This window comes from Schistocerca serialis, chromosome 2 (assembly GCF_023864345.2).
Source record: "Schistocerca serialis cubense isolate TAMUIC-IGC-003099 chromosome 2, iqSchSeri2.2, whole genome shotgun sequence".
Lineage (NCBI taxonomy): Eukaryota > Metazoa > Arthropoda > Insecta > Orthoptera > Acrididae > Schistocerca > Schistocerca serialis.
The window spans coordinates 121778547-121805145 of NC_064639.1; the positions used below are offsets into that span (position 1 = coordinate 121778547).

Here is a 26599-nt window from a genome sequence, read left to right on the forward strand (position 1 = left end):
AAAAAGTTCTCTCTTGACTATTCCATTACTGTCTTCAGTTATATGCATTCGTACTACTCTTGCATGTTTTACAATTTACCCACCTGCAATTAGATAACTATTTTGTCTTTTCTACTGTTTTAAGCTCCAGCAAAATATTTCCTTGGTCTATCCATCATCCATTCACCTTGCTACATATCCTACCCCATCTCCAATTCTTTTTCATCAGAATTATAATTTTTTGTCAATTTCTGATCTGATCCTTAATCCATTTCCTTATTCTCTTGGCTCTCCAAGCAATTACCATTGTGCATCTCTCCACCTATAATACTTGAACAGTTGATGTCTCATTCTCACAAGGCAAAACTGGCAATAAAGACTAATTGAGAATTTTCCTTCCTGCACAGATTGGAAGCACAGATTTGAAACAACTATATAGTTTATAAAAGTGTGTCATTCCATTTTTGCCACCTGCGGAGTCCTCAGCTGCTTTATACTAGATTTTCAGGACTACTTTCAAACTTACTCTGTTATGTTCTTCATTATTTGTTGAAATTTGTGTCACAACAGGAAAACAATACATCAGCAGCAGAACAAAGACAGTTGAGATATGTTCCATTAATTTGTATTCCTTCTTCATTTCCACATTTAAGGATCTAAATTCTTTCTTTAGGGCTGCTGAGAATAGCTTTGGATGATGTGGAATCTTCTTGCCCAACTATTGTTTCAACTCTCAATTTCCTAGTACCTAATGAAGTATATACTAATGAAAGGTGAACCTTCAGTTAAAACTTCCAGGCTGAGAAGCTGTGATCATTATATAAAACTATTCCTTGATGTTTCATCCCTGAATGTGGGAGACAACTGCTGTTACAGTTTTACTTCTGAATATCTGTCTTGCAGTTGGAGAAAAAATGTCCAGCAATAGTTTTATATATTGACCATGACCTCTCAGCCCGAAAGCTTTCATGGAAGTAAACACCAGCCACAACAGCCAACATTGTATGAATGGTTGAACCAATTCCTTGTTTCACCAAGGCTATCTGTACAGATTTCTCACAAGTGAGTGAAAAACAGTCTTATAAATCCCAGATAAAAAGATAATCATATTCATTACTCACTTTTATAACTTTGTTCATGACTTATGAATGGCCCGTTGTGTTAAATCCATTTATGATGACAGTTTGTTCCTTTGCTGGATTGAAATCCAATGCCGCCTCCCCCCTTCTAAAATGCAGTTGGTGATACGTTTAGGGGTTTAGGGTAGTAAATGGAGATATACATACATTTTAGGGTAGATGTCGATAGAGCATAGCTTTTTATGTCTTCAAATGCTTGTACAACATTTTCTCTGGAATCATCCCTGAAGTTTCCTGGAGAACAGTCATTCTCTAATCTCTGTCCTACTTGCACTTTAAAATCCCCAGCTATCATCTTGCAGTGGGCTTTGCTCTCACTTTCCAGTTTTCTTTACCTCATCTTAAGAATATGTGCAAGTTGGTGCATAGAGATGAACAATTTCCATGAAATATGGATTTTTTTTTTAATCTTGTTATCATGTCTGAGATTTGTTCAGTATCTGTAAGAATTTATTTTTAAAGATAGACGTGTGGGCAGACAAAACCCTAATGTTTGGCATGTCATCAATAGCAATGGATGAAGAATAAGAAGAGCATGATATGTATAAAAACCATACAATAAATGATCCATGCATTATTCAACAGTTTTGTATTAAGATACGGATGTGTTAATTAAGTTCAGAAAAACAGACAATTTCCTAGAGTAAATCAGTTATATTACAACAGGGATAAAAGAGAAAATTAATTTACCAATAAATATTTATTTCTGGACTGAGTATTAAAGGCAGAGGAGAGAGAGAGAGAGAGAGAGAGAGAGAGAGAGAGAGAGAGAGAGAGAGAGAGAGACAGACAGAGAGAGAGAGAGAGAGAGAGAGAGAGAGAGAGAGAGAGAGAGCTCTGTGTTAATGAAAATAATGATAATGGGGACTGCTTCACAAAGACCAAAACATTTGGTTACATATTTTCGCCATATGGCAACTAAACCTGTTGGTATTGACAATTATCTCATAACGAGTGGTGACTGAATAAAATAACTATGAGTGACTCTTCAATAATCAAAATCTTCAATAATCATAGCAACTCATTCTCAACTAAGCTTGAAATTTACAAAGATACTCCATTTCGGAAAATATTTTATTTTGTTTTTCTGAAGATATCTTAAGAAAATAGATAACAATCAATAGTGCAACATTTAACACGTCTAACATATCCACTGTTGTACAATAAAAAGCTACTATTACTGTAAATGCTGCATTTATATTGACATTTAACTGAGGTGATTGCTGAAAAGAAGCTGAATAGATACTTATGTTTGCACTGAAAAAGCAAAAATCCATGAAATCAACAGTTACATCCTAATTTTTGTGTTGAGCAATATTAAGAAACTGCATAAAATTAGGTAATCCTTCATAACCATTAATTAAATCTCTTTAAATTTTCTGATTTCATGGAATATTCTTCAATTTTTCAAACAATGAACTGATAAAGCATTCCTTTCAGCAGATATCTGACAAAATAAAAATTCAAGACACACAAATAACTGTTAAAAGATACAAGTTACAATTTTTCAGCCTCTGTTTAAAGTCAGAGAGACTGGAAGAAAAAAAATGACAAACATCTATCTTCAATTTGTTACACAAGGACAAAACATCAATTCTGTACTAACATTTAAGATTATGTGGAATCAATTTCCAACAGAAAAAAAATTGGATGCCATGCATTTATAATATTTATTCGAAAGGATTCTACACGGTTCATATCACGAACATATAATTTTACTACCTTACGTATCCGGATCACATAAACTTAATTTTGTTTGTTTAGTTTTAAAATTCTTATTGCAATCATTTCTGTCAACAGTGAATAACATTCCACATAAAGATTCTTTAGATTTTCTAGAAAATAAATATAATTCTGGGACTCACGTATGAATGAGAATCAGCATGCACAGACACTGACATAAGATATATTGATATCCCAAGACAGTTATCCAAACACTATTTGCCATTTGTTTACAATTTAAAGCTGTTACTTTCCTTGAAATTGTAAAGCTACACACCCAACTTATTTAAGGAAAATCACTCTGTGTTCGCCACATGAGGGAAAAATATCTACTATGATAGATTCGACACATTCTATACAAACAATACTGCCATTTTCTATGTTCCTTTCTTATGATTTACCTTCAGCCACAGATGAAGGGCTACCCAGGTATCTGTGTTTTTGTCAACACTGTTACAGTTACTCTGGGCATTTCTGGTTGCTTTGGAAATAGATATTAATGGCCATAAAGTAAATTAAACACTACATGTAAAATCCTTCAGTATCCTGCTGGAAAACCACCTAAAATAGGGTCATCATGCAAATAAACTAGTCAAGAAGCTCAATTTGCAATGTTCTGCATTTTTCAGTTATCTTACATGGTACTGATATGAAGACAATGTTGCCAGCTTATTTTGCTAATTTTTACTGCCTTTTGCTTTATAGAATTCCCTTTGGATGCAATACAGCTAAAGGGAATAAAGTATTTATTTGGTAATAATTTAGTAATAGCAGTAAGGATATTTTATAAAGTAGGTAACTGCACATTTCACAGAAGACTATTGCACTCACTTCCAGCTGCGCTTATTTGTTAATGGTGTTCCTTAATAATAATAAGTTTTAGAGGAACTGTGATTTATACAAAATGATTTCAACATAGACTTTGCCACCTTGTCCAGGGCCTAAAGTGGGGTTCTGTACTCTGTTAGGGATTCTTTCAACAGAGCCTTACCAGTCTTTAATATAATTAATTTCATAGCAAACATATAATAGGTAACAACAGAAAATGATCTGAAAATCTAAAAAACTACATTAAATTATAAGTACACTCTCCTGTACAAATCATAACCTATATAAAGGAAGTGAGTCCCTCATCTGGGCCATAGAGAGATTGTATAACGAGCTTATAAAAAAAGTGAAACTGACATATACACTGCAGGCAGTTACCACAATCTACCAATTTCTTTAATATTCCAAGGAAAGTAACTTCATAATGTACCATTCTTTCTTCCTCATTTGTTAGAACATAATATTATTTCCGAAGGTAACACAGGACTATTTCCTTAGTATGCAATGCGTTACCATCTTTCAGTGCAAATCACTGTAGTTACAACAAATTTTTTTAAGGAATCATTATGTGGAATTTAAAATGGTGTCATGCAATTCAAGATGCATTCCATCTGAGGTACCGGGAACAATTCTGAACCTCTGTGACTTTAAACTAGCTACATGTAACATTGAAATCAGAGCAGTGTTATTCAAACTTCATGATTCACAACTACTGGTATACACACCAAGTTATTTATGGTGACTGGCTCTGATGTATTCAAAATCCAAGTGTAAAAATATAACTGAGAGTTACACTATCACTGTACCTCTTCAATTACATAGTTTGATACAGCACCATACAGAAAATGTCCTGCAGCTCATCACCTCACATAATGCTGATGCTACATATCTACATAATAAACAAGGTTGCAAGAAGTGCCACTCAATACTCAGTTTTAAACTGACAACTAAAAACCTACAGGGATAAATGAAGTAACAGCTGAATAAAGTATATTTCCTCAATATTCTTTCTTCTCTTTGCCCTTTCTTGCCTGTTCTTCTCTTGTTCTCTCTTGGTTTACCATTTCATGCTTACTCACAAATGATCATTATTAATAATTGTTAATCATCTCAGAAGATGTGACTTTTCATGCTTTCCTGACAGCTCTGTTGCAAATACGCTTCTTGGGTTTGCCGTCGTATTGTATTGTGTAACTCGCACAATATTTCATCGATGCAACTGCTTGACATCATCAGTTGGTGGTAGCTGCTGCTGTCACTGCTGCAAGGTGCGACTGATGATAATCATGCGGCGGTGGTGGAATTTATCATTCCGGAAGCAGGCAATATGCGATATGCTTTGCCATGCCTTCCGTTCTAAGCAAACTCAAAGCAGGGATGCAAACGAAGATGCAGAGGCACCCACTGCAACAGCATTCTTGCCCTATTTTGGTGGCATGTCTTCGAGAATAGAAAGAATCCTCAAAAAGCATGACATCAAGTGTGCTTTTTGGCCACCAGCAAAATTAAGGAATATATTGTGCTCGGTCAAAGACAACCTTGGCCTTAGGAAATGTGGCGTGTATAAAATCCCATGCCAATGTGGAAAATCTTATATCGGATAGACATGGCAAACTGCACAAGAATGTTAAATCGAACATCGTCGTCATACGTGCCTGGGGCAACCTGATAAATCAGTGGTAGCGGAGCATTGCCTGGTCACGGGACATTGTATGCTTTCCGAACAGACGGAAATTTTATCCCCAATGTCATCTTTCTGGGACTGTGTTGTCAAGGAGGCCATTCATATCAGTACGGCGGACACTCTTATCAACAGGGATGCATGTTTTCAACTAAGTGCTGCCTGAAATCCAGCACAGGCTGCCATTAAATCAAAAACAGGGAAAACAAGAACTTCTGATTCATCATGTGACACAACGCACAACTGAGATATAGTTCAGACTTTAACCGCAGGAGCGTCTGGCACACAGTTGCTGCCCATAGCACACACAGATGGAATTTCTGCGGCTCCCAGCAGGGGGCGCCAGGAGCGCTGCTTTCCTCCAACTACGTGCGTCTTTCCATGCACGCACATTGCCTGCTCCTGGCACAATAAATTCTGACGCTGCTCCTCAATTATCATCAGTTGCGCCTTGCACCAGTGACAGCAGAGCTACCACCTCCTGATGATGTTGAGCAGTTGCATCGATGAAATACTGTGTGAGTTACACAATACGATCCAGCGGCAAACCTGAGAAGCGGATTTGTCTCAGAAGATGTTAATAGTGCTTAAAATGGTACTGCTGACAGAAATTAGTTCTCAAACAGAAACCAGGTCTAATAATCCAGTAATCAAAATCAATAAATTGGAGAAACATACCACCATATTTCCAGACAAATTATTAGCAAAGGAGTCACAACAGTCGGAGCGTGTAAGGAGAAACCACCAATTACATATGTCAAACAATGGAAAGTCCAGGGTGGAATAACAAAAATATGAAAAGGATAGATAGCTAGTCACCCTAAAGAGATTTTGAGCCACAGATAGATATTATGAAAAGACTGCTAAACTAGTCCAGCCATGGAGGAGACAGTTCACAAGAGTCTCATTCAAATAATAGTTGAGTACTGCTTGTCAGCCTGGGACTCTTACCAAGTAGAATTGATACATTAAACAGAGAAGATCCAAAGAGGAGCAGCACCTTTCATTGCACTTTCATTTAGTAAGTATGGAAGTGTCACGGAGATGCTCACCCAGATTCAATGGCAGGTGCTACAAGACAGGCACTGTGCTTCACAATGCACTTAACTGTTAAAATTCTTAGAGTGTACATTCCTAGAAGAGGCAATCAAAATATGCTTTCTCCTAGATATCTGTCATGAAAGAAATACCACCTCACATGGAGGCTTACCAACAATAGTTCATCCCGCACTCCATTCCTTGGGGAATACAGGGGCAATCTAGATGTAAATGAAAATGTGGAAAATGGTTGAGCTACAGTGGTATGGACATTGAAGACTTTTCTTCATCTACCAGTGCACCACTTCATCTAGCAAAATGTTTAAGTGGACCTCCTTGCTTATTCCCCTATTTCAGCAAATACGATCACATTCCGAAAGATAAAGCAAGGGCATATAATGTGTGAAAAGAGGGCAGAAACATGGAGGCACAGAAGATTTTACTACTATAATAGACAACCTATTTCCCCCCACAAAATAAAAGTTTACAGACTGGAGATCTGGTACATAGCATGTAACATCTGTTTTAATGATGTTCTTCCATCATGGAAATTTCCCCAATCACCTACACAGGAGAGGCATTAGACACTACCTAACTTGTTTGTGCAACTCAGCATCAAAAGGTAACTTAAACTGCCACTAATATTTACCATTTTTCATTCAACAATACAAAAGAATTGTAAATGTTCAGTTGCCATACTATGCTGTTATGATCTGTTATCAGATGTTGTGCTTATAATGGCCTCACACAATTTTAATTAATTATCTGTACCATTTATGTAATAAAGTGCTGGGTGCACGTCACAAATGCTCAAAAAAATCTTCTAAGAATTTCCACATGCCAAGGAAGATAATATATTCCATTGTCTCATTATGTGTCCTAGCTCCAAAAATCTTCCATCACTACCCATTCCTCTATCGGCTATTTACTACCTTCCATATGTACAGCTACATACATACTCTGTAAGCCACTGTATGGCACATGGCAGAGGGTACCACTACTAGCCATTTCCTTCACTGTTCCATTCGCAAAGCCTCATATGCACCTTGAGATCAAATATACCATTTTATTGATTTCAACCAGAAGAACATTCTGTATAACATTATTTATAAATATGTCTGCTTGTGTCTGTATGTGTGGATGTATATGTGTGTGTGTGTGCGCGAGTGTATACCTGTCCTCTTTTCCCCCTAAGGTAAGTCTTTCCGCTCCCGGTATTGGAATGACTCCTTACCCTCTCCCTTAAAACCCACTTCCTTTCGTCTTTCCCTCTCCTTCCCTCTTTCCTGATGAGGCAACAGTTTGTTGCGAAAGCTTGAATTTTGTGTGTATGTTTGTGTTTGTTTGTGTGTCTATCGACCTGCCAGCGCTTTCGTTCGGTAAGTCACCTCATCTTTGTTTTTATATATAATTATTTATAAATTCATATATAGCAAAATTTTGTTTTTCATTGATCTATTTCTATATAATATGTACATCTAACTGCTTTAAAAGTGAATTCTAATTTAGATTTCTCTCCGTAATAACATGGTAAACTAAAATAAGGAAATCGCTGAAATGACTACGAAGCTGCTAGAATAATTTTAATCATAGTGTAACTCAAGTAAATGAAACATTACTTGCATCTACAAATGCAAGACCATTAATGTTTGAATAACACTGTTCTAAACTACACAAAATGCAACTATACAACATCTTCTGTGATCTTAAGTGTAATTATGAACACTGATTTCTTATAACCCAGACAGAGGCTATGGGAGTAACTATCCAAAAACAGCAATAAAACACTGTGCAATGTCAACAGATAACCACAGAATAATTTGTTGATGTTCCTGCTGTATTCCTGCTATGATACACAACTCATTTTCTCAATTTCTTCAGGATTCAGGAGTAGGATACTACTCTAAAGTCAACACAACACAATGCTTAAAACTCACAAAATCAATAAGTTTCTTATAGCGAAACTTTCTGTGGAAGACTAGGGTTGAATTTATGTGAAACAAATCACTATAACAGGTGAAATGATATCTACAGTATGCAAATATTTGTTTCATGGGTAAAACACTCTTCCACAATATTTTTTCTTTTAGTAAATTGAAGAAAATAATTACGTTGTAATATCAGAAATGACAAACAACAGTATACAGTGCTGATATTGCAACAAGCCACAAAAGACACAAATATTTTGCACTTTTAAGGCCTGGCAGAAATTAGCAAAAACAAAAATGCCAGATTTTCAACTTGGTAAATTATTGCAAAACATAGTCATGAAAAATATCAGAGGAAATTTTACACCCCACAGAATTTTAAAAGGAAAGGTAATGCCATGCAATAAAGCAATAAGATAAACAGTAGTGTCTCAGGAATTCCTAGTCAAACTACAAATACAGCAACAGAAGCTACTTGGTCTATCCTAGAACAAACAGCATTCACGATATTACCCAACTGAGTGGATCATTTATTTCACAATATACAATATAGAGATTATTGTCTTTTCTCTCTGCATATAGCATCTTCTTTTCACAAAGGTATTAAGCCAATGAAATGCACTATCTCTAGACCAAAACAAACATATGTTAAATGTTCAATTTCATAAACAAGAAGTAGCATCAGGTTTTCACTATCTAGTCACAGACCAAAATACGTCACACTCAGTGCAAGTAAAATGTCACAAATGCTGAAGGTCTACTTAAAATTCATAGCAAAACAGAGAACAAGCTCCATTTTACCTGAGAGGATGGAGCCTAGGTTGCAGAACAAAATGAAACAATATGTCAGAGTAAAGATGTTGGCAGCTGGTTTTAAAAATATATCCTACCTTCAGGATGATTATTTTTGTTGGACATGGCAAGTACAATAACCACTATTTTTCTCATTATTAGGTCACTATTCTTGGGTTCCCTAACAGTACTTGGAAATTAAGAAAGTTACGAAATACACACAGAAAGAAGGAAAATTACATTTAAAGTCAAATTATTATAATTATTTTTGTGCAAGTATTTTCTTATAATGTTAGTGAATGCAAACAAGGAAGAGATTAATACAATATAGATGTCAGCTGTGCAAAAGAAACTAAAGCTATAATTCATATTCACATCTACATGAAATATTAGATTGAAGATGGGAACCCATACAACAGTAAATGTATTTTGTCAACAACCTGTGCAAATTTCTAATGCATATAACTGTGGAATAAATATCTTACTTGTGAAAAATCTGTCATTGTACCAAGAGCAACAGCAGTGCTAGGAGACAGACATAGGCAAAAAGAGTTGATATACTGAGCCATAGTTACATTAAAATAGTAAAAGGGAGCACAACCCAAACAGCAGCAAAAAAACAAATAAGTAAATATAATCAAAGCAAGCTGCCACTTACGGGGATCTGTGATCACAAAAACACACACAGGTGAAAATGAGAGCAAATGAAAACATATCTTCCATGTGAAGTACTTATAAGCACAGATAAGCTGTTTATACAATTTGTTTCTTTGACTGTAATATACACCGGTGTGGATATTGGAGGAGAGACTTTATAGATAGTTTGACGTACAGCAACTGGAGGCTTAACCAGTACAGTGTTTCTTTCTGCTAGTGTTATTACTGTTATTTTGACTGTTTTTAATCATAATTCACCTGTAGCAGGATCTCATTTACCTTACAGAAATCATATCAAAAATACCAGATTATTCAAACTGTCTATGTACTGTCCTTTCACACAGAAATATAATTTTTGACCACCTTTTCCAGTTACTTTCTCTCATTCTGCAATTATGTCTTTTATAATCTATAGTTCTTCCTTTTCTAATGTCATTACAATTTCAGCCATCAGACATTCACTGCTGGATGAGGCTTCCTCTACAGCTCTACAGTTTTCCATGCATTATGGTCTTAAAACACACACACACACACACACACACACACACACACACACACACACACCATCCATTCACTTAGTTACATGTCTAGTCCATTCCACTTCTTCTTCTGTAGTTACAACTCTTTTTTTCCACTCCAATCTGTTTACAGTTCCACTTGCCCATTTTCCTGCTTCTCCTTGTAATTCCCAACGTGCATCTATGCATCATTAAGTGAGCAAACCTCCATTTTAAAATGGTTTTCATATTAAAAGTCTATGCCCACGGTCATTAAGTTGAAGCTAGTACCCACACTGATTGGTAAACCTTCTGCATTGAATGCACTGGAATCTTTGTTTTGAAAACTCAATACAGCTCTCCAAACCTACACTTAATATTATAATAGTTTATTTTACTGTCCATCCAGTCATTACCATTAAAAATACTGGTACTATGACTTCATCATCCATGTAACTTCTACAATTAAAACAAAATGGGTAACAGGCATGTTTTAACTTATTAGTAAAGCATATTCAGTGATGATTCTGTAATAGTTTTGACTCTAAAAGCACTCCTCCACCCCCCCCCCCCCCCCCTCCCAACGCTTCTGTCCTTCCTGCTATCCTCATGAAAGACACAGACATATATCACAAATACAAACAGTGAACATACGAACATAGTATTGTCAAAGTAGGAATTTTTTTTTAAGAAAAGGATGCACAACACAGCACTGAGTGTTAAATGCATACTGATACACTAAAATTTGCAAGACGTTACCTGTAACTCCATCTTTATGAATCTGATGTTAAGTGCATACAGAAACCTCACACTTCAAGAAAAATATGGGCTCTGAAAAACCAGGATAACTGAGTAATGGATGACCAGCAAAGTTTTTCACTTTAAACTCAACTGATGATGAAAGAAAACTACAGTTGTCATAATAATAGGGAAAAGAAACACTAAACACTATTAGCAACTCATAGAAAACATCAAATCCTGAAGCAAAACTGCACACAACTCTATAGCAATTTTATAAACAAAACAGTCCACACCCTGTTTTTGTTTAGCTGTTATGACTGGTTTCAACTGAAGTAGATCTTCAGATTTAAACCTGAAATACAGGAAGACTGTTACTGCTAGTGGCATCTGTTGTTGTTGTAGCCTATAGTACTTGAAATAGCAAAAAATTTATATGATCACCACTGATTATTCTTTACTAGTAAAGTGAAATGTTTCTGATTAAATGTTTCTTAACTTGCTTAGGAGGGGTAAAGCAGAATAATACTGATAATATATCACTATTTCAATGGGCAGATTATACATTATTTTAAATTAATTATTGTTGATTTTCTGGTTTACTTTCAAAAACCTTTATTAGTAGTTGTATATCTGAACTAGTGCCAAACAATACTATAGCATCTCAATAAGGAAATTGGTTCAGATATGTTACATTAATCCATATTCTTTTTTCATTTTCCCTACTTAAAGACACAAAAACTTCCTCATCTTTAACTTCTGTTCCTTTATTCACATCGAATGGTTTCACATTGCTCATCTGGCATTACTTCTGACACATTATTTTTATTATTAATTATCTCTGTACCTGATTATTCTCTTGATCAATACAAACATTCAAAGAAATCATTAAGTGGTTGGATAATTTTCCCTGTGTTGCTGGCCACAATGATGTCCGCTTTGTTAACTATAAAATCAGGTGTCTGCCTTACATGTGTTTGTATTTTTCTTTCTTCATTTCTGATGTAACTTGTGTAAATAAGCAATTTTTCTCTGTCCATTTATGATCTGAGGAACAGCTTCAGAATGATAGAATTTAAATCAGGAACAAATGACATAATTCTGAAGCCTTGATTTCTGAATAATTCTTAAAATTTGTTATCATGGAAGATATGATTCAGCAACTGAATAGTTCAAATATTACACAGACAAAAGAACTTCCACAATATAAGCAAAATAGTTAAGTTAGGAACTGCCATAACAGAAAACATTGCAAGATTCTGAATATACCTGGAAAAAATTTGACACCAAATTTGGGAAGTAACTGTAATCTTACCATTATCGGTGAATGAAACAAATGTCTGTTATATTAAAACATTTTGTGCTCCACTGCTATCTACACAGCTATATAAGATTATTGTCTTACAAAAGGAAAAAAAGAGCACTGTCATTAGCAAATGATATTGGAGGGCAAATAACTAAAACATTTAATTTTATACACATTGGTTGAAAAATTCTTACCCAGTCCAAATGGTTTTGTTGGTGTTGTTATCATATCACCATCTGCTGAATTGGCTTTTGCAAAACCAGGAGATGTTGAAGGGCGTCCTCTGCTTTCCCTGTGCATAGAATTGTTCAGATGCTCCAAGTTAAGGTCTGTAACACTCTCAGACCTTGCGACTCCACCCACGTCGGAACTGCTATCGAACCGCATAATCTGAAAAGACGGAAACTAGCTAGATCATAAAAAGTATCAAATTATTTCATAATATTGACAACCTTGCATCTAGAAAAAACTTTGGTAATTCCACTGATATGAAGCTGTACATGTACAAGGCTTATAGCTCAATAATAAAGAAGATAGTTTTGTACATGTTGGCATGTGGCAATAACCAAGCAAAAATAAAATTTAAAATAATAAATCTGTGATGTATAATGATACCTAAAGTACAAAGGTTTATCAGGGACCACATCATATATAAAGAAAGGTAGGTATTTATAGTAAATGCCATATGTGTTCAACTTTACCAAAGTAACCAACCTTGCCTTAGAATGGTATCTGAAATTCAGAATTCTAAACACTGCACTACATTTAATACAGTGGGTCCCAGGAGGATCAGCTAATAGTCAGGAATATGACAAGAATGATCATTTGAAGCAAAAAAATATATATTAAAATGAATGTAAATAGTCTCAACTGCAAGAAATATTTTGTTTTGACGTTGCCGGTTTTGGTCTGTTTTAGACCACCTTCAGATGTCATACTGAAATATGAACATATAACGGAATTAGAGGGATGTAGTAACATACAAGATACATCACCAGTAGCTTGCAACAACTAGTTGCTGTCACAACTTTGAAATCAGCTCCTGTGAAACATGCGTATCGTCACCTTCAATCCACTACCATGGTAAATAATGGTGTCGGTCAACCAGTATTTTCACTGCCACTATGATCTAAGAGCAATATGCAATTACTTGCATGCATTTCTACATGTCACATGCATGCCTCTATGTATTTGACATCCAGCTGCTGTCGCAGCTCTGAAATCCTCTTCTGCTGGATGGTGCACATCAATATGACCACACTATCTCCATGGGAACCACTAGTGTTGCCTAACTACCATCATTGCTGCCATGCCATCTATGAGTTTATGATAAATCTCCACAGATGACTATCAGTATTCTCACAACCAATTATGACTGGTTATCTCTTTTACACATATTTTTTTTATCACAGATAGATAAAATGCTGTTTATAGCAGTTACTTTGTATAATATAAGGCACCTATTTCTTCATTTGTTATTAGCTTTAGTGTAACCATTCCATATATATTGTACTGAAACAACTTTTTTACATCCTGTATGCCTAATTGGCTATCACTGATGTAATTTGGTATTCAGTGGGCGGAGCATCACATATTTAAGCAACAGCCGCATTGCTCTCCTTAGTGGTTAGCATTCGTGGGGTCGTAACACCTGCTCTGTTCACTGTCACAACCTATCATCATGAGCATAATTTCTTCTTTTATTATTTGTTATGTAAGACATATTTTATATATTACTGCATCCCGTTTCTTGTGGTCGAGACTGTTTACATTCATTTGAAAATAATAAAAAAATGTCCTCAGAGAGAAATGTTCGCAAAAATTACTAAAAACATTATATACATGGGTTCTAAAATGCATACCTTGGAGCTATGAGCTATTTCATACTGTGAAACAAATCTCTTCTTCTGCAAGCTCTTTGTTTTCCGTGTTTTGAGAGGTGGTAGTAAGAACACGAAAAAAATATCCAGTAAACATGCACTCTAAAGTGCATATCTTAAAAGCTATGAGTGCTTGTTCATCTTCACTATTGAGAAACACATCTCTCCTACTGAACAAGTGCTAATAGATCTTAAGGTACACATTTTAGAGTCCATGTTTATTAGACTTTTTTTTTGTCTATACTACCTCCTCACAAAATACAGAGAGCAAAGAGCTTGCAGTAGAAGAGATTTGTTTTGCAGTGTTGGAGATGAAGAAGTACTCGTAGCTCTTGATAGACTTTTTTCTGTCATATCCCTGAATATTGATCATTCCTTCTGGGACACCCCGTATATCAAGCACAATAGTTTCTGCTATTGCTACCATCGTTTCTGAAAGTATTTGTATGGAGTGTAGCCATGTATGGAAGTGAAACATGGACGATAACTAGTTTGGACAAGAAGAGAATAGAAGCTTTCAAAATGTGGTGCTACAGAAGAATGCTGAAGATAAGGTGGGTAGATCACATAACTAATGAGGAGGTATTGAATAGGATTGGGGAGAAGAGAAGTTTGTGGCACAACTTGACTAGAAGAAGGGATCGGTTGGTAGGACATGTTTTGAGGCATCAAGGGATCACAAATTTAGCGTTTGAGGGCACTGTGGAGGGTAAAAATCGTAGAGGGAGACCAAGAGATGAATACACCAAGCAGATTCAGAAGGATGTAGGCTGCAGTAGGTACTGGGAGATCAAGAAGATTGCACAGGATAGAGTAGCATGGAGAGATGCATCAAACCAGTCTCAGGACTGAAGACCACAACAACAACAACAACAACAACAACAACAACAATTGCTACCATGTAACTCAGGGTCTGAAGGTTGTGCACAGTTATAAATACAAGAAGAAGTAGGGTATTGGAGTAGGTATCCTAACATGTTCCAGGAAAAATGCAATGTCTGGAAACACTTTGCGTACACCTAATGAGTATTGCTATAGGCTAAAGAAAATATCACTCCACTCTAATAGAAATGTGAATAATAAGTGGAACTTCATATAATGGAGATCCAGAAACTACGGTGTTCAGGCTCTTGTAGCAGTTGTAATACTCATTAAGGGCTTCCCATTCATCTTAAAGAGTGGAAATAAGTCATTCAGAAAATCATCAATAACATCACTAAATCCATGTCATTCAGTTATGTAGCAGTGTTAACCATTCATGCTAAGTGTGTTGGGAATTACTGGAAAGGGCAGAGACACAAACAAATTGATCAGGCAACAGACTGAGGCAGAAGCCATAATTATGATTTTAATGAAAGTGAAATATGGGTGAGCAGTATAAATAAAGGATGGGACAAGACAGTTCACTGATGGCAGAAATAAAAAGACTGAACTAATGATGCAATGGAAGTTGAGAAGAGGAAATTAGAAAATGTGTAGAAACATGCAGGAACAGCTTGGGTGTACATTGCATGTCCAGAAAGTATGCACCATTTTGTAAAAAAATAAAATAAAATAAAACAAAAAAACACACACACAAAAACATATTTTCAAACTGAAATTTATTTTTATAACAAAGAGCATTTCTTAAACTATTTTTCTGCATACCTGCCACCACTGTTCAGACATCCGTCATAGTGGGAAACCAACTTTTCTAAGCCATCTTCTTAGAAAGACGCCACCACTGAAGACGGCCATGGCAGAAAATTGTTTTTTGCATCATCATTGCTGTCAAAGTGTCTCCCTCCAAAATCATGCTTGAAGTTCAAGAACAAGTGGCAGTCAGAAGGTGAGAGATCAGGGATGCATGGCATTAAATGCTCATTAAAGGCATTGTGTTGCTTTATGACAACATAAGTCCCCATTCTGCTGGTGTCACTCAAACTTTATTCAGCAATTTGGTTGGGAGCAGTTACATCAGCCACCTTACAACCCCGATCTTGTACCTTCTGACTACTAGTTGTTCTTTAACTTTAAGCATGATTTTGAAGGAAAGTGCTTCGACAGCGATGGCAATGCAAGAAACGGGGTTCAGCACTGGCTGTCTTCACTGGCAGCAACTTTCTATAAAGAGGGCATAGAAAACTTGGTTTGCTGCTATGACAAATGTCTAAATAATGATGACAACTATGTATAAAAATAGTTCAATACATGTTCTTTCTTGTGAAAACAAATTGTGGTTTTAACAAAATGTCTGACAAGCTTTTTTTTTTCTTTTTTTTTTTCCAAAATGTTACTTTCTTTACAGACAGGCCTCATATATTGCTGAAGTCAGTAATGGATGGAAAAGTCTGGAGGAGGGCTTTATCTAGCAGCAAGCATCACATGGCTTCTGACTACATTCAATTAATGCAGAACTGATAACCTAGCTATTTGGTCCCCTCTCCCAAATCAACCAACCAAACATTTGTGCATTTTTGAGCTTTAATGTACCCTTTTGATTTGTCACAAATTTCTTGGTTCTTTTCTCACCCTTTAATCCTTTGTCTGTTAGAGTTCACTGTCCCCCCCAAATCAACCAACCAAACATTTGTGCATTATTGAGCTCTAATGCACCCATTTAATTAGTCACAACTTTTTGGTTCTTTTCTCATACTTTAACACTTTGTCCACTAGAGTTCACTGTTTTTCTGCATATCAGCTTCAATCAAGCAATTTGTAGGGTTAGAGATATTAGTTGTAATATTGCTGCCTTGCCCAACAGAGTAACGCCAGGTAAGCATTTATAGCTTCATACTTCAATGTATTTACGTTAGCTTTATTTCAGCATATTCACACAAACATATTTCTCCTTGTTTCATGTGTCACTGACAATGTCTGTCAATGAGGTATCGACTTTCTCAACTGATACGAAGCTTTTCAGTGATAGACACTAATATTTGATGGATTATTGTCAGCAACTGCAAGAAGAGGGAGCAGTACAGCAGCTGTACTCCGTAATGAATGTTATGAAATGAGTTAGTTCTCGCTTATCTTTCAAAGGATACAGTTCATGAATATTTTGTATTTATGATGGTATCTCTGTAATTACGAGATAAATAAAATGGAGAGGATAGCGGAATGTTTCAAAAGAAAAATATTTTGCTATTGTGTGTTTTTGTTTTATTTATTTTGCAAAAAAACTGGAAAGTTATCTTGAAATGAAGCAAAAAAATGAGGCTTGCACAAATGAATAACTGTAATTTTGGTACTCTGATAGTTTAATACACTGTCTTACTTCCTTATTCTATTTCAGTGTATTTTTTTAAATTTTTGAACTATTCGAGTACCAAAATTACAATTATTCATTTATGCAAACCTTATTTTTTTGCTTCATTTCAAGGTAACTTTCCAACTCTTTGAAAAATAAATAAAATTCTTTACAAATAAAAACATTCAGTTATAGAGAATTTTTATTTTTAATAATTGAACTATATTCAGAACTTATTTATTTTCTCATTACAGATAATACATCATCAATCTTAATTCATGCACTGTACCCTCATTGTCAACTCCATGCGAAAGGAACCCAATTGTGTGAATATACTGAAAAAAGGCTAATATAAATATAGTGTAGTGTAAAATTATAAATCTGTAAAACTACGAACTGTGGCAAATGTTATCACACGTCACCACTTTTGAGAAAATTTCATGTCCATAAACATGAAACAGTAGTCAACAAATGAAGAAGGGCTTCTACAGCAAGACACTGGTTTTTATCATAACAATTTACCTGCGAGAAGTTTGGTACACTAGCTGTTTTCCTCATGTGTGTCTGACCCTGTGCTTGCAGCAGCTCTTTCACAGCAACATTCTGGCGCAAACGGTCTAGAGTCAAGATGCTCTCCACTGCACTTACTCCTTTAGTATATTTCTCTAGAAAAAAATAATAGAAAAATGCATTACATAAAGTGAAGAGTCATCAGTTGTAGTTTTCAGCATCATATTAAGAAGCCTTATATTTTATTTTTTATCATAATTGGTGCTGCTATATTTATTGTTCAGTTTATTTTTAATTATTCTGGCCATTCAACAATAGACACGTAGTGAACAACAACGCAAGAGACATGGAAAAGTAAAGACTAATCTACAGAAAATATGAGCTGTATATCCAACTAGGTTGAGGAGACAAGTTTTTTTGCATTCCAAAGAAACCAACTAAGTACTAAATACAGAGGAGAGGTGTAAAACTGCAAGGTACTAGAAATTAAATAAGCAGAATGTACGAAATAGAAAAAGTGAAGCTGGCAACCTAACACAATATAGAGATGGCCTAACAGAGTGACAGCAACAAGAAATTGAGTGTACACATTTGTCTCTATCTCAAAGACCACCAGTATTAATTAGTGTGCATGCACACACGCACTATTTTCCCTACTATGAAGCAAAACACTTTCTTGTCTTGTCAATGAAAGTTAAGGAAAAAAATGTTTCACTGTCTTGACATGCAATTCAGATATTCTTTCAACACATTTAAAAAATTAAATTAGTTCTGACTTTAAAATAAGGTCTCACCCTTGATTAATATCAGAAGATTGTACTACTGAAAATGACAGCAAAATTAAGAAGAAGAATGAAAGAGAAAAGAAATACAAAAGAAAAAAGAACTAGAACATGGGCACAATTAATTTCAGAACTATGTCGAAGACATAGAAAGAAACAGCACAAAAGATAAACACTATTGATACACAACTTCACACATGTTTATGTTAGATAACAAATTTATAGAAAAACTGCAACTGGTTACCTATGTATGTTTCTCCATCACTCATTGATGTCTCTTCACCAGAAGCAGCAATCTGTGCTAGCGATTCACGATCTTCCAGTTCTTCACTTGCCTTTAATTAGAAATATGAATATATGAATATAATAGAGGGAAACATTCCACGTGGGAAAAATATATCTAAAAAGAAAGATGATGAAACTTACCAAACAAAAGCGCTGGCAGGTCGATAGACACACTAACAAACACAAACATACACACAAAATTCTAGCTTTCGCAACCAATGGTTGCCTTGTCAGGAAAGAGGGAAGGAGAAGGAAAGACAAAAGGATATGGGTTTTAAGGGAGAGGGTAAGGAGTCATTCCAATCCCGGGAGCGGAAAGACTTACCTTAGGGGGAAAAAAGGACAGGTATACACTCGCACACACACACATATCCATCCACACATACACAGACACAAGCAGACAATGTCTGTGTCTGTGTATGTGTGGATGGATATGTGTGTGTGTGCGAGTGTATACCTGTCCTTTTTTCCCCCTAAGGTAAGTCTTTCCGCTCCCGGGATTGGAATGACTCCTTACCCTCTCCCTTAAAACCCATATCCTTTTGTCTTTCCTTCTCCTTCCCTCTTTCCTGACGAGGCAACCATTGGTTGCGAAAGCTAGAATTTTGTGTGTATGTTTGTGTTTGTTAGTGTGTCTATCGACCTGCCAGCGCTTTTGTTTGGTAAGTTTCATCATCTTTCTTTTTAGAAATATGAATATATGTATATATTTTATTAAACAGCAGCAATAATATTTTAATACATCACAGAATTTACTTTATATTAAAAGTTGCATATCCAGCATATTGAGCTCAAAGCTTACCAATCATGTTCAGGTTAACGCAACGATTCCATCAAGCCACCTACCACTGAACTGTAAACACCAATCACAAAAGCTCTAAATCTGTAAGACCAGTCAACTAACTCAAAAAGTAAGATGTAATGCTTCAGTCTCACTGGAAAATTTAGTTGATTTTGCCGTTAAAAAGAAGACATGTGCAAATTGTAAAGAAGAAATCACGAAGTTAAATGAATGTGCGTCCAGCTTACAATTTATAATCAGTGCTCTGAAAGTGGATATCTCTCATTTTCAGCTTGGAAAAAGTGAGTCGAATACTCAACAAGTTCCACAAAGCATCGCAAAAAGTGGACTAAAGTCACTTACAAAAAATAGAATGCAAGAACTGCAAGATTGTGTAAACAGTAAAAGTACTGGTGACACAATCTTTGTGCACGAAAATCCTTTTGAAGTGTTTTCAGATGTAGACTATGATATCTCAACGAGCTGTGTCAAACCAAATGGAAAGAAAAAGGACATCAGAAACAAAGAATGACAGAGTCACTTTCAACGACAAGAAACAAACAAATTCAACCGTGATTGTAGTTGCTAACAGTGAAACAGAATCAAGTGTTCCTCAAGATGGATTATCGACTAATAGGGACAAAAGATACAAAACAAACAGTGCCACCATGCAACATCCAAGTACCAGCAGTCCCAAAACGGTTATCATCAACCAGCAAAAACGTATAAAATAAACCTCTTTGCAGACAGTCGAGGATGGAACATAGCAGCCAAATTTCAGTGCAGAGGCAGTCACAAGATAACTAGCTTACTGAAACCAGGCAAAAAATTTCAGGCAGTGATTTCTATGAACCATGACATGAAAACTTAGCAGGACCAAATGACATAGCAAAAAATGAAATGAAAGACCTAGAGATCTCACTTAAAAGAAGGCTACATGAGCTAAGAAACTCAAACATGATCATATTATCTGTTCCACATCAATGTGACTTGCCAATCTGGTTGTGTGTAAATAAAGAAGTGTGAAGTGCAAATAAAAAGATACTAAACATATGCCCGAGATTCAAAAATGTTACATTTGTAGACATAAGCTGCATAGGAAGAGGAATCCACACATCCCATGGCTTACATCTCAACAGACTAAGGAAGGACTTACTTATAAAACGGATCCAGAAGTAGTGAACAGCAAATTGAATGTGCAATGTTGTGCTGCAGAGGCTATCCCTCTCAAGGGCAAAAATAACGAATACTTGAGAGAATCAAACACAAAATGCCAGGTCAGTAAAATAATACATCAGCAGGACAAGAGCAATGTTTTTTTTTAAAGACAGTAAGACCCTCCACCAGTGCAACACCAGATGCAGGTGTATGTGTTTCATATGTGCCTCAGATGGACATCAGTCTACACAAGAATAATTTATCACTTTTGCATTATAATGTTCATGGTTTAGAAAACAAAATAGATGCTTTTGAAACATTATTACAGGACTATCTTAACATCTATTAATAGTTACAATACACCAGAAACCATTGGACAACATTCAATATTGCAAATTAGAAGGCTACAACCTAGCTGTGTTCTACTGCAGAACACACAATAAAGGTGGTGGTGTTGCCATCAACTCAAGGAAATTTCTGTGTTGACAAAGATTTCAAAATTGCAATTCTTAAAATCACATTTTGCGCTGTTCATTTCTATGTCACAGGTGTATATAGACCCCCTGTGGAAACTATGATACTTTTCTGAAATCATTTGATGGAGTTTTAAATAAATTAATGTCATGCTGTGGAAGTGTAAATCTTGTCACACTGGGAGATTTGAACATCAACACTTAACGTGATGGTCAGGAAAGTGAACATTTTACAGATTGTATCCTGTCTTATGGAGCTAAAGATCTTCTTGGACTAGTACCAATCATAACAGCTAACATACATAATAGTTCAATTGATAATTGATCATGTTACCACAAATTATGACAACATCATCTCAACAGACATAATACATGGTCACCTCTCAGATCATTTAGGCCAAGCACTAGTGCTAAAATGTAATACCAAATTCAGACCAAGAAAAATGTATGAGCACAGGCGAATATAATCTGCAAACAACATTGCTACACTAAGACATAGTTTAGGCCAGGAATCATGGGAATAAGTTATGACTGCCATTGGGGTCAACAATAAATGGAACATGTTCATAGAAATTATGACTGAGCACTTAAATAGAGCCATGCCATTAAAAAAAAAGTGAGTATCCAGAAAAATCAACCTTCAAAATCAAAACCTGTGCCATTAGATTTTAAAACAAAAGACCTGAAAGAAAAAATGGAAAACTTGTATAGCTTACAGAGACTGACTAACTCAGAGTTACACAAAGAACTCTACAAACAGTACAAATATAAATACTGTAAAGTAGTCAGGAGATTAAAATGAGGAAGAATCAGCCAACAGATAGAAGGTTCACATAACATTTCAAAGACTTGCTGGTCAATTGTAAATAAAATCATAAACAGTGAAACAGAAACTAAAAGTAATAATGTACAATTAAATGCGAATAATGAAGATATCTCAGATCCTGTTCTAGTACAAAATATTTTTAATAATTACTTCATAGATACTGTTGAAAATGATGTCTCTATGAAACAGGATATACAGCAATCATATGAGTCCTGTAATAAACAGAACTGCAGTACACTACCCACAGTAAGCACATATGACACTCTGCAGTTTATTGGTAACTTCAGAAACATACAATCAACAGGATTAGATGAAATTTCTCCATATCTATTGAAGAAATGCAAACATGAACTAATGAAACCACTAGTTCATCTAATAAACTGTGTTCTCGAAGACAGTGTGTTCCCTGACAAGTTAAAACTGTCTGTAGTGAACCCAATACACAAAAAGGTGGAAATACAGCATGTACAGAACTACAGAGCCATTGCCCTAATCTCAACTTCCAGAAAACTGATAGAGAAAATAATATTAAAAAAATCTTCGAACATTACAATGAGGCTGAAATATTAAGTGCCTTCAAGCATGGCTTCAGAAGAGGTCGAAGTACCACGTCAGCAGCAGTTCAATTTGTCCATCATGTACTTGAAAAAATAAATGAAAAATCCCAAGCAGCAGGAGTATTCCTGGACCTCTCAAGGGCTTTTGATAAAGTACGGCATGATGTGCTCTTATCAAAAATTGTGAAGAGTGGTGTCACTGGAAAACTTATGCAACTGGTAGAAACATATTTAAAGGCTATAAAACAGGGCACGGAATTATGTACTCTGATGGACAAATACTGGAGAAGAGAAGATCAAGCATAAGAAATGTACATTTTGGTGTTCTTCAGGGCTCCGTTTTAGGTCCAGTCCTACACTATGTAAATGATTTCCCAAGTTCTCTTGACAATATCCAATTGATCACTATGTATGCAGACAATACATCTGGTGTCTGTTATGCAGACAATGAGCCCAGCCTAGTTGAAGAGATACGTAACTTTATTGAAAGAGAGAACCTAAAAGTAAACATAAAAAACTAATATTATTCATTTTAAACCAAGTGGTCCAAACAGACAAAATACTGTGATTGATGAAGTTCTACCAAAAACCTGTACAGATTGCAAATTCTTCGGTTTATGCATAGATGATTAACTTTCATGGAAGCAGCAAGCTGATTATGTCTGTAACAAAAATAACACCCAGTCTATATGTATTAAGAAGATTATCACCATATCTTAATTCTGAAACCCTAAGGATTGTATATTATGAATTAGTGTATCCTTTCTTGTCTTACTGTGGGGTGGGACATGCCAACTAATATGAAAAGGGTTTTCATATTGCAGAAGTGATCCTTGAGGAACACAGCAAAAATAAAATCAGGAACTTCTTGAAAACCCATATTCATTAGACACAATATTCTCACAGTTTATGGCATGTATGTACTAGAAACTATAGTGCTAGTGAAGGAAGACACTAAGATCACAAAAACAAACATGGATCTTCAAAACTATTTAACAAGACATAGAAAAGATTCTCATATGGTTAACAGAAGATTTACTTTAATAGCGAAAAGCCCTTATGTCAAAGGAGCTGTTTTTAATAACTTGTTACCAAATGTAGTTAAGATATTGACAGGGGATACTTTTAAAAAATTGAGTCAAGCAGTGGCTTATCCAAAAATTCCGTTATAACTTGAATTTATCATGAATTACAATGTAATAAGAAATAATGTAAACTAAAAAAATTATAATTGTAAAAACTTTATACTTAGTTGAAAATGCACATGCATGTAAAATTGCGTGTTAAGAGCAATAAATTGAAATGAATTGAACTGCTACTGAAGACAACTGATGATCTCCAGAGGATGCTTACCATATTTACTCGAATCTAAGCTGCACTTTTTTTCCAGTTTTTATAATCCAAAAAACCGCCTGTGGCTTAGAATCGAGTGCAAAGTAAGCAGAAGTTCTGAAAAATGTTGGTAGGTGCCGCCACAACTAACTTCTGCCGTCGAATATATGTAGCGCTACACAGGCATGCTTTGCAGGCACAAAGGTAAATACTGGCGCCAAAACCTCTGCGTCAGTAAATAAATTTTAAAAAAAGGTAGAAGAAGAGGTTTGTTCTCTGCCCCGAGTTTCGACCACTGCATTTTCATACATTACCCAACAAAGTAAATAGAAATTCCATATTGTTCATCTTCAAATGTAGCAGCCTTTCAAATATTCATAGCAACAAAAATAAATTTCTTAACACAAAAATACCAACAATGCACAAGACTTTAGGATTGTTGCACGAGTTGATACGCTGGGGCTAATTAAGATTTCATGTAGCGCACCTATAGCTTCGTGGAATTTTGTGAAGTGCTTGTTGGTGTTAGTGAACCATAATGAAGCGCTTTCATTATAGTACCAAATTCAAGAGGGGAGTTATTTCTTTTGATTGATGAGAACAACATCAGGCGATGGCGGCTGCAGAGAGACAAATTATTTGAATGTTCTAGTAGCAGGAAAGCATTTAGTGGGCCAAAGTGTGGCCGATATCATGCACTAGAAGTGATTGTAAATGAATTTGTTAAGGAACATCGTCAGAAATTCATGCCTGTGAATGCTCAAATTTTAAAAATTAAGGCACATGAAATGGCTAGAGAGCAAAAAATCAAAAATTTTAAGGCAAGTCGCAGGTGGATTGATCTGTTAATGAAGTGCTGGTGTTTTTCACTTCGGAGGCAAACATCAGTTACACAGAAACTGCTAAAAAATTATGAAGAAAAACTTGTGCAATTTCAGCGATTCATAATTAGGCAGCGCACAGAAAAGCAATACCTTCTTGGTCAGATATGAAATGCTGACTAAACTCCCGTATATTTTGACATGCCAACAAATTATATGGTTGATGCCAAAGGAAAGACAGACATAAGTGTTCTTACATCAGGGGGTCAAAAACAGCGGATGTCTGTCATGCTTGCTTGCACAGCAGATGGACATAAATTGTCCCCATAGTTTTCAAGTGAAAGACTTTACCAAAATCGGAAGTGTTTCCAAAAACTGTAATTGTACGAGCAAACGAAACTGGGTGGTTTCCGAAGGACACGATGTTGGAATAGATTAGGTGTGTGTGAAATCATCATCTTGGCACAATGCTTGGTTTATGCCATCTGTCGGTATCTGATGCGTACGCAGGCCATACAGCATCTGCAGTTAAATGAAAATTAAAGGAAAGCAAAATGGACTCGGCAGTAATTCCTGGCGGGATGACGTCAATTCTGTAACCACTTGACATCTGTTTGAATAAACAATTTAAGGACAAGCTTAAACGCATGTATACAGACTGGCTTTCAAAAAGATACAGACAACTGACACCAACAGGACGTGTAAAATGCGCAAGTTTGTCGCAAGTGTGCCAATGGATTTATGATGCATGGGAGTGTATTCCAAATCAGACTGTGGAACAAGCATTTAAAAAATGTCCGATATCCAATGCACTAGATGGTACAGAGGACGATGCTCTGTATGAAGAAATGAGCAACAAAGAATCGAGTGATAGTGATTCAGAATCAGAATCATGAATGATATTTTAAACATTTCGTATAAGATGTATTACAAACCTAATAAAATTTTGTTTTAAATTTCAGTGTTTAATTTCTAAGTTATTTTCATTCTTATTTTATAAGTGTTGCTACTCTGCATTGCACAGGATAGAAAAGCGTGGAGAGCTGCATCAAACCAGTCTATGGACTGAAGACAACAACAACACAATCAGCATTTGAAGTCATAATTAAAAATCTACTACGAAAATACGACTGGCAAGACTGTTTGGGGTGTATGTCAATATGGCCAACTCTACATTCTGAATTTTTTCCTATCTGTAACAAGAGATGGTTGCTAATAGGAACTTTTATGAATCGTGAATCACACGCAGTATTCTCTTCACCATAAGAATAATATGAATGTAAACATTATGCCATGTATTCTTTCATGTTTGCTGCTATTTCATTTAAATAATGTCTGCCTAATAAACTGCAAAACTAGAGTGAGACAATGGCAAACGCGGAAGAATATACATATCATGTCATGTTTCTATTCGTATTATTCCTATGCTGGATAGTGATACAGTCAGAAATGAAGCACGGCAACTGACTAGATTTTTGAATCTAAGATGACTAATTTCTGTGCAGAATGTAATGTAATAAAGAGTCGTCTGCAGACGTTTTCAAACGGAGAAAAACTTTCGCTAAATTCTCATTCAGAACATTTTCTATCATACGCAGTCTATTATTTGGTTCTAGTTAATCATTATCAAAGAAAGCAGTAGTGTAAGTAACAACAAATA

General features: G+C 35.6%; 1 protein-coding gene across 1 annotated transcript in view; it reads right to left on the reverse strand.

Annotated features, from left to right (window-relative positions):
* LOC126456801 (kinesin-like protein KIF13A) overlaps positions 1-26599 on the reverse strand; it is a 233078-nt gene that overhangs the window by 71507 nt on the left and 134972 nt on the right. The window contains exons 24-26 of the mRNA XM_050092590.1: positions 18951-19041; positions 17937-18079; positions 12500-12695 (exon numbers count right to left, since the gene is read on the reverse strand). Coding sequence (XP_049948547.1) covers positions 12500-12695; positions 17937-18079; positions 18951-19041 — 430 coding nt within the window. The remainder of the gene's footprint in view (positions 1-12499; positions 12696-17936; positions 18080-18950; positions 19042-26599) is intronic.